Source organism: Gavia stellata, chromosome 2 (genome assembly GCF_030936135.1).
Source record: "Gavia stellata isolate bGavSte3 chromosome 2, bGavSte3.hap2, whole genome shotgun sequence".
In the NCBI taxonomy this organism is placed as follows: Eukaryota; Metazoa; Chordata; class Aves; order Gaviiformes; family Gaviidae; genus Gavia; species Gavia stellata.
This window is the reverse complement of record NC_082595.1, coordinates 25,494,494-25,503,858: the sequence shown is the minus strand read 5'-3', so window position 1 is coordinate 25,503,858 and position 9,365 is coordinate 25,494,494. Positions and strand designations below refer to the sequence as shown.

The 9,365-nt window shown below is 46.0% G+C and overlaps 1 protein-coding gene across 2 annotated transcripts; it reads left to right on the top strand.

Moving 5' to 3' along the window:
• Positions 1-458: 458 nt before the first annotated feature.
• Positions 459-5,895, top strand: ZBTB18 (zinc finger and BTB domain containing 18). 2 transcript variants are annotated; one of them, XM_059835320.1, is made up of 2 exons: positions 459-471; positions 4,123-5,895. In XM_059835320.1, exon 2 carries the CDS (start codon positions 4,137-4,139, stop codon positions 5,703-5,705), a length of 1,569 nt encoding a protein of 522 aa, XP_059691303.1. In that variant the 5' UTR covers positions 459-471; positions 4,123-4,136; the 3' UTR covers positions 5,706-5,895. The 2 variants fall into 2 exon arrangements, with proteins under 2 accessions (XP_059691303.1, XP_009815914.1); XM_009817612.2 differs by lacking the exon at positions 459-471 and adding an exon at positions 2,024-2,036.
• Positions 5,896-9,365: the final 3,470 nt, after the last annotated feature.

Here is a 9,365-nt window from a genome sequence, read left to right as displayed (position 1 = left end):
CGGCGGCGGCGGCGCGGGCGGGCCGTGCTGTCAGTCAGGGAACGGAGTCCGAAGTGGGGAGCGGGGAGGGGGTGAACATCTGTCTGCCGCAGCCCGGGCCCGGCTGTGCCGCCGCCGCCGCCGTGCGTGCGCCCGCCCGTGCTGCGTGCGCCCGGCGCCCCCGCCCCCCCGCCCTCCCTCCCCCCGGCCCCCGCCCCTCCCCCGCGCCCGGCCCCGGGCTCCGCGCCGTCTCCGGCCGTCGGTGCCATGGGGAGCCGCTGAGCGCGGGGCCCGCTTCGCTCCGCCGGCTGCCCCGCTCGCTCCTCAGCTGCCGGCAGGGGGGAGGCCGGGGGGCGGCGGCCAGCGGGCGCGGGGGGCGGGCGGGGGGAGGGCGGGAGGGGGGCGAGACGCGATCCCGGAGCGGCAAGTGAGCGAAGAGGAGCCGGCGGGCGGCGGCGGCGGGAGCGCGGGGACTTCGGGCCGCCGCGGAGTGTGAGTCCCCACACACCCGCCGGGCCGGGGCCGGGGCCGGGGCCGGGGCCGGGGCCGGGGCCGGGGCCGGGGCGGCCCCGCGGGGCGGGCGGAGTTGCCGGCGGGTCCGGCGGGGGGTGGGCGCAGCCGGGCGGAGGGGCGGGGGGCGGGGGCAGCCCTCCCCGGGCGGCGGGACCGGCCGCCCCGGCGCCGCTCCCGGTTACTTTTCTTTTGTTGCCGCCGTGACCCGGGGGCGGCTTTTCCTGCGCGCCGGGCAGCTGCTTCCTTCCCTGCGGGGCGGCCGCCGGCGCGCCCGGCCCCGGCCCCGGCCCCGGGCGGGGGTGGGGGCGGCGCTGCCCGGCGGGAGCAGGCCCCCGCGCCGCGGGGGGCGGCCGGCCCCGGCCTGCGGTGGCGGGGCGGGGGGTGGCAGCCCCGGCGAAAAGTTGCCGCCGCCCGGCGGGGGTGGGGGGGGCCGGGCCCGCCGGGAACTTGCTGCGCGCCGCCGGGCCGCGGCGCCGCGCCTCCCCGCACGGCCCGGCCCGGCCCGGCCCGCCCGGGGGGGCAGCGGGCAGGTGGACAGAGTAGTTCCTGTAGGCGAGCGGGGCGTGAGTGTCACCGGAGGGGCTGGGGGCAGGCCGGCGGGGCCGATCCCGCCGGCGGTGCGAGGGGCAGGGCGCCCGGCCGCGCCGGCTCCCGCTCCCGCTCCCCTCCCCGCCGAGCGGCTGGCGCGGGGGGGAGTGGGGCTGCGGGGGGCTGCGGGAGCCTGCGGGGCGGGAGGCCGGCGTCCCGGTGCCACAGCAGTCAAATAAATGACAGCCCGAGCCCCCGCAGGGGAAAAGCGGTTTATGAGCGAAGCTGAACGCTTGAAACAGTGCCCCGGCCAGGTTAACTGCTTCGCTGTTTTCAGTGAGCTGGAGTTGGAGTGCTCGGTGTCGCTTACGCTGTCTGAACGTTGAAACTGAAAGGACCCACGGCGAAGCGGGGAGCTGCGAGTCGGGTAGATAGGTTCGGTGAATTTCTTCTTTGACCTGAACCTCTGGGCTCAATAAAACCGAATCGGCATGGATTTCTCGGGTAACCCCGTGGCTGGGGTATGCTGTCAGTATATAAAGCGGTCCTCCAACTTAAGGCAGAAGTGTTGCTATGCTGCAAATACAGTAGAGCCCCATATGTTTAGGATTTTCTTTTTTTTTTTTCCTCCCTGTTAGAAAGTTTGAAAAAAAGAGACTTTGAAGTATTTTGTTTATACTAACAGAAGAGAAAAGTTCTCCTAAGAAAAAGCTGGTGGCAGGAGTGTAGAGGAGTAGCATATGGCATTAAAAGGAGCACAGCTGGAGGTAGCATTTCCATCTGAACATGATGTCAGAGCAGCTGACAGCCTGCCATCCCTCAGCCTTTTATTCTAACACACAGACAGGGAGTTAGTGTGTGCAGATCTGTGTGTGGAGAAGGTATCTCATTCCTCTCTAACATCATCTCCACTTTGCATCTGTCTCTCCTAGTCTGCTTTTTTTCCACCGATCTAACAGACCTGGAGCCAGCAAGACTCAGAGGAAAGGACTTAATCAGGTTTATGTGTACTAAAGGTAGGAGTAGCAATAGATTAGATACAGCATATTTCTGTTTTGGTGTGTTGTTTATTGAATTTTAGAAAAAAAAAATCACATTACTTTTCTAACCAAGTTTAGGGGTAATATATGAAATTGAGTATTAAATAGATAAGTGGACTTAGTCAAAAGGCTTGGGCTACAGTTGGAGAGTATCAGTTCTTGGGCACGTTGTTAGCATTAACTTTAATGCATATTGTGAGAACGTCTTGGTTTGGAAGAGGGAGAGAGCAAGTTCATTCTTCATTTCTGAGACCAAAACTGCAATGGATTTAGTGGCAAGCCTAAAGAGAGTTCTGCTTTATGTTCTTGTATTGCATCTTTTAAATTACTTTACGGGGGTTTTAGTGAAAGTGTGCTTTTTTAAAAAAGGACCGTTCTGGCTAAAACGTGTTTGTTGGGAAGTCTTTCATTAAACTTCACAGTTAAATATCCAACAGCTCAGAACCGTGGTAGCGTACAGCTGTAGTGCTTCTGAAAGGTAGAAATCAGTTATGTGTTTAAAAACTTTTCTAGCCGGGAGAATGTCTCGACTGGTTTCCTCTTTTCTTTCTCGCATGTAGCATTTGAAATCTTTTATTTCAGCATAACAATAATTATTTGAAGGAGTTTTTGTATTTGCGACTAATTTAGAACTTGTAGATTTGAGCTGCCTGAATTGGCCAGACAGCTGTAATCGCACTCCTCTATTCTTAATCTCTTTATCTGGGCAGCAGCTGCCATATGGCCACAGTCAGCTGGATCAGATGTTTATAAGCTTCCTTCTTCGTCCCTCTCTGTCCTTTCAGCCTCCTAATTTGATCACAGCTACCTTGTGAGCTGCCCTCCAATCTTTATTTTTAGCCCTCTTAAGGATTAGGATTGATGTTGGCTGTGGGGCACTTAAAGTGATTGTATTGTAAATCTTCGTGCTTTACTCTAGCAATGGTATTTTACAGAATATAGTAGGGGTTGTGTTGTAAGTTTTAGTACATCTTGGTTTGCAAGGGATGAGGATTTTTCAGTAATATCTGCCAGCCTAGAGAGCCACGATCTGCTTAGATGGTTTGGCAGAGCATTGCTCTCAATCACAGAAGAATAGATTAAGACAGGTTTTTAAGAGATTTTACTTTCCATTTGAGTTTTGAATTCTCTACTTCTTTTTTAAGTTTATTTTTTTCTTTATCATCAAGGAAGGTGAATAGAAAAATACTTGGGTAAGAACAGTACTCAGGATACTGATTTTAAGTATGCACACATGCACACGCACACGTTGAATGACTTTTTTTTTTTTTTTTTTTTTTTTTAAGTTTGGTACTGCAAACTCTGCCTGGTGTGGGAGGGGAGGGAAATTTCTGTCCTTCTGCATAGGGGAAGCAGGGCTTGTTGGCGTTTCGGTTGTTAGTTTTCTTTTGTAAATTCTGCATGTTGGCAAAAAATGTTCATGTTCTATTGTACAGTGTGGAGAAGGTTTAAAACCTGAAACTGTACTTACTACCAGAAGAAAACCACGCGAACTAAATTTCTAAAAACCTTGATTTTGCTGTTGATATAAATTGACACCCATAAATAATTTTTATACTTTATGAATGTTAGACCTTCAGATTTGGGTATATGAGCACTTCTTCATGCGCGAACCTCTCCTCTTACTACAATTTGACTTTAAAAAGAAGGTGAATGATCTGATTTTTTTTTTTTCCTTTCCCCTCTGATCTCTCAAACTTAGTGTTAAAAAAATGTATTTTTGGGGCTCTGCCCTCCTAGGGACGCAATCTGGAGGAAGTTCCTTAAAAAAACCAAAACTGTTGAACAGATTTTATGAACAGCGGTTATACTTTAAAAAAAATTACAGATGTACCTATGCGCTTACTAGAACAGCTTATTTACCACAGAAAGGAAATTGTAACTTCAGTGGTTGATCAGGGAAAGAGCTGCCATCGTACATGCGTGTTAAATAATCTTTGCCTGGTGTCAGTACCAGAATTCTGGCAATATAAATACGAGGCTTTTAGAGTGGAATAACTTGGGTTCATAAGTTCTGTGATTCCGACCTACATTTAATTTTTAAAAATCTCGTTGCTTATAGGTTATGAAGACAGTATGGAGTTTCCTGACCACAGTAGACATTTGCTACAGTGTCTGAGTGAGCAGAGACATCAGGGTTTTCTTTGTGATTGCACTGTTCTAGTAGGAGATGCCCAGTTCCGAGCACACAGAGCTGTACTGGCTTCATGCAGCATGTATTTCCACCTCTTTTACAAGGACCAGCTGGACAAAAGGGACATTGTTCATCTGAACAGCGACATTGTTACAGCCCCAGCTTTCGCTCTCTTGCTTGAATTCATGTACGAAGGAAAGCTCCAGTTCAAAGACTTGCCCATTGAAGACGTGCTAGCAGCTGCCAGTTATCTCCACATGTATGACATTGTCAAAGTCTGCAAAAAGAAGCTGAAAGAGAAAGCAACCACGGAGGCAGACAGTACAAAAAAGGAGGAAGACGCCTCAAGTTGTTCAGACAAAGTGGAGAGCCTCTCCGACGGCAGCAGCCACATGCCAGGAGACTTGCCCAGTGATGAAGACGACGGAGAAGATGAAAAATTGAACATCCTGCCTAGCAAAAGGGACTTGGCGGCTGAGCCTGGGAACATGTGGATGAGATTGCCCTCAGACTCAGCAGGCATTCCCCAGACTGGCGGAGAGGCAGAGACGCACGCAGCAGCAGCTGGAAAAACAGTAGCCAGCCCCTGCAGCTCAACAGAGTCTTTGTCCCAGAGGTCTGTCACCTCCGTGAGGGATTCAGCAGATGTTGACTGCGTGCTGGACCTGTCTGTCAAGTCCAGCCTTTCAGGAGTTGAAAATTTGAACAGTTCTTATTTCTCTTCGCAGGACATGCTTAGAAGCAGCCTGGTTCAGGTGAAGGTGGAGAAAGAGGCTTCCTGTGATGAGAGTGATGTTGGCACTAATGACTATGATATGGAACATAGCACTGTGAAAGAAAGTGTGAGCACTAATAACAGGGTACAGTACGAGCCGGCCCACCTGGCTCCAATGAGGGAAGATTCGGTCTTGAGGGAGCTAGATAGAGAGGACAAGGCAAGTGATGATGAAATGATAACTCCAGAGAACGAGAGAGTCCAGGTGGAAGGAAACATGGACAGCAGCTTGCTCCCTTACGTGTCAAACATACTTAGCCCCGCTGGCCAAATTTTCATGTGTCCTCTCTGCAACAAGGTCTTTCCTAGCCCCCACATCCTGCAGATCCATTTAAGCACGCACTTTCGAGAGCAGGACGGGATCCGCAGCAAGCCTGCTACCGATGTCAATGTCCCAACCTGCTCGTTGTGTGGTAAGACTTTTTCTTGCATGTACACCTTGAAACGTCATGAGAGGACTCATTCAGGTGAAAAGCCCTACACTTGCACCCAGTGTGGGAAGAGCTTCCAGTACTCCCACAACCTGAGCCGCCACGCAGTGGTTCACACGCGGGAGAAGCCTCATGCTTGTAAGTGGTGTGAACGCAGGTTCACGCAGTCCGGAGACCTTTACAGACACATTCGGAAGTTTCACTGTGAGTTGGTGAACTCATTGTCTGTCAAAAGCGAAGCACTGAGCTTACCTACTGTCAGAGACTGGACCTTAGAAGATAGCTCACAAGAACTTTGGAAATAAAATTTTTATATATATAAATAATATATATATAAATCTATATAGTTGTGGTACAGTCTAAAAGCAATCTTGTTTCCTTGAACTGAAAGTTTGGCTGTTAGCTTGTTTTTTGCACTTTAAGGCAGCATGAATATTTCACTAATTTAGCACTCCGATAAAAATGAACTGTAGAGGTAATCCGACAAAGTAACAAATTACGGAGCGTATTTTTCCCCCTTTTCGGAATAGAAGCCAGCGGATACTTTACTGCTAAGGAATCTCCGATTCAAAACATTTGGACGTGGCTTTATTCTCCCCAAAACACTGCGTTCTTTTAAGCTCTCGATCTTTTTCCTCTTAAAATCTGAATGTAGAAATCCTCTCCCAATTTTGTCAGTTCCTTTACATTTCTATAATTGCATGAGTCCTTTCTAGCTGTTGGAAACCTGAATGCTTTTAGACCCAAATGGAAAATTTCTGAAATGCTGGATTATCTATTTTTAAACAAGCAGTTGACTTAAAACTTATTATGGCAACTTCTGGATTTCTGACAGTTCCCACTGGAAAAAAAAAAAACACAAAAAACAACACAAAAACATAAAACAAAAACCCTGAGAGTACACTGGGATCACTGGGACTCTGTCTTACATGAAGGTTTGCTTGGGATGAAAAAGGATATTGCAGCTTCAGCAGTGATGAACTGTGTGTTTAAAAAATGTGAATTACTGTTATTGTATACTGTAATTGATTACATGGGCCGGGGGGAGGTATCAAAGAACTTGGCAGGTTGTGTTGATGCTCTTAGTTGAGTCTTGAAAAGTAAATATTAACGCTACAGAAATGCATGATTTTCAGTATATTTTTGTCTTTGTTTGCATTGTATAACTTTAACGAGTGAGTTGAAAATTATTTAATTTCCTTAGGAAAAAAAACCCGACACCGTTGAAAATGCCGGTGTTACGAAGAAGAGAAATGCACTGTTTTTATTTTATCTAATTTAAATTTACTTTCCCACTGTCTTTAAGTTGAGAAGAACTTAAGCTACGAGTCGCCGATTTAGCTACGTTAACAAGGAAAAAAAAAATGAATGTTTACAACCAGGCTTCGAGATTTGCATGTGCGGTGTGCATTTACTAACCCCAGACCCCTTCTAATTGCACAGACCCCACGCCAGCTCCAACTGAGGTGCGTCCATTTCCCCAGATGAGCATTTGTAGGATTCCTGCTGCACCACTCCACCACAATAGGTCGTTCTTTTTTTTCCCCCCCGTTGAAAAGAGGCTGTGGACTGAAAAAAAAAAAGAAAAAGCCCCGGGCTGAAAGGCCTGGGAAGGCCTGAGTGACAGGGGGGCCGGGGGAGGGCAGGGGAAGGACTATGTGTATCCAAGCAGCAGAGACTGCAGCCTGACGTGTGGTTTTAATGACCAACACGCAGGTCAAAAGCATTTTGCACAGTGTTTGTTTTCCTGTCTTGCACTTACAAATAAGGTCTATGGGAGTAGCATGGAAAACGTTTGCTGTTTTTTCCTTTTTTTCCTTTTTTTTTTCCTCTGCTTTTGTTTAAAATTTGATCGCCTTAACTACTGTAAACATAGCCTATTTTTGTGCTTAAGATACTGAATGGAAAACTCCATTGTGTATTGCTGGACTGTTTTGGAAATATTTGGTCAAATGTGTGTTAATTTGGCTGTAATGGCATTTAAAACAAAAAAAAAAAAAGCTGTGAAAATGGCCTTGGAGCGTTATCTTTAGTTACTTGAATAGTTTCTAGGTTTTAAAACTACATTCTTTTCTTAAGTTAGAGAAGACAATCAGTGTCTGAGGAAAATGGACTTTCTCTTGGATTTTTTTGTGGTCCTCGTGAGTGATTGCTTTTTTCCTTTCCTTAGTTTCACATTCTTCTTTTGTTCTAAAACTTAGACTGACATCTAGCTTTGACAATCATAGTATGTTTTATTTTCCTGAGGGGGGAATAACTTATAATGCTGTTTAGTTTTGTACTATTGGTGTGTTGGTGAATTTTTAAACTGTGTGCTAACTGCAATAAATTATATGAACTGAGAAATCAATTCCCTTGTCTTTTTTCCCTCTTTTAAATTATAGTTACGGAGTATTTTTTATAATGTGTAACTTTATTACTTTTGTACAGACTTCTATTGCTAACTGTGTATGGAATATGTTTTCAGTATGCTTTTGAGCACTTTGTTGCTAACGTACATATTTACATCTCACTTAACATTTAAAAAAAATTAAATGCTTGTGTTTTGAAAGCATTTCTCTGTGTGTAGCTCTCGATCATTCTGTAGAGGGTTTTTTTTTGTTGTTGTTAATTTTTTCTTCCCTAAAGACTTTTGCAGAAACAATTTATTAAATTCCAGAAATTTTGCTACCATGCAAATGTCTATGCAGACACACAATTCCTTTTCTGGGCTTAATTTCACCCCAAGAAGCTCTTTTGTATTCAGTCTCTATCAGAACATTAGAACAGAAGGCAACAACTTCTTCTGAAGCGCTGGCCGGGTACTGACTGGCCATCAACATTACAGTAGGCAGTCAAAATGTCCAAAATACCGGTAATACATCAAAACTGTGTGGACTACAGAGGAAAATTAAAATAATCCTAAGTCTGTTGGGTGATTTCTCTTATGGACTAAATGTTTCTTTAAAAAAATAAAATGAAGCTTAGTGAAACCTTTGAAAGAGACCTGGTTTAGATGCTTGTTGCAGGATACACCCAGCGTTCTTGTTCAAGGCCACTCCATCCTAGGAACGAGACCAGCACTGCAGACCCCAATGGGAATAAGAAAGTAAAGCTAAATTACAAGTCTGGAACAGAGACAGCAGGGCCAATTTGAAGGGGAAAAAAAAATCTTAATTTAAACATTTCATTACATTTTTCATCTGCCTAGGTACAACTGAAGTTGTGCCTTGACCAAGAGAATCTCAGTGCCTAACGCTATTCTGCTTATCTTCCTACATCTACAGTAATTTGTGCTTAGCCAAAATGATCTTTTTCACTGTTTCATAACAATTTCCAAGCATCATTTGTTGTGTTTGGGTGGGGTTGAGTTATTACAGATAGTTTAAACACATTGCCTTTTGTCAATGTTAGTGTCTTCGGCCGCATAGGTTTCTCTTTTTCTAGCGGCAGACCTTTTCTGTAGGCTTTCATATGACAGAATATTATGCGTAGTTAAGACGGTTTAAAGTATCATCAAGACTGAAAAACGGCTAATATTGCAGTTCTGAAATCCATGCAGCTGATGAGCTTTGGCTGTGGCTCTAGGCAGATTTACCATTTGTTCTCCAACATTAAGATTTTCAAGGACTGTAGATTCCCAAATAAAACTAGACTTAGAAGGAGCCCTTCTTCAGAAGGGTAACAGAAAACATAACTTAGCCATTAACAACAAAACAATTCAGAATATACTTTTGGGTTTTATCTGGATGGGATATACATGTGCAGCACACGCTTGTGGCTATCAAAGTGTTTTTTCAATGAAAAGATGAAACATACTCCTGTATGTTGCTTCTCTCCATAAGGTTTAATGTACTGACATAGCTAAATAGCTGTAACTTTTTTCTTTTTTTTTTTTTTTTTTAATACAGTCCCTAGATAATGAAGCATGAGAGAGCATTTTATTTGGCTTGAGGATATGTGGTAATAAAATCCTCACCGTTCAT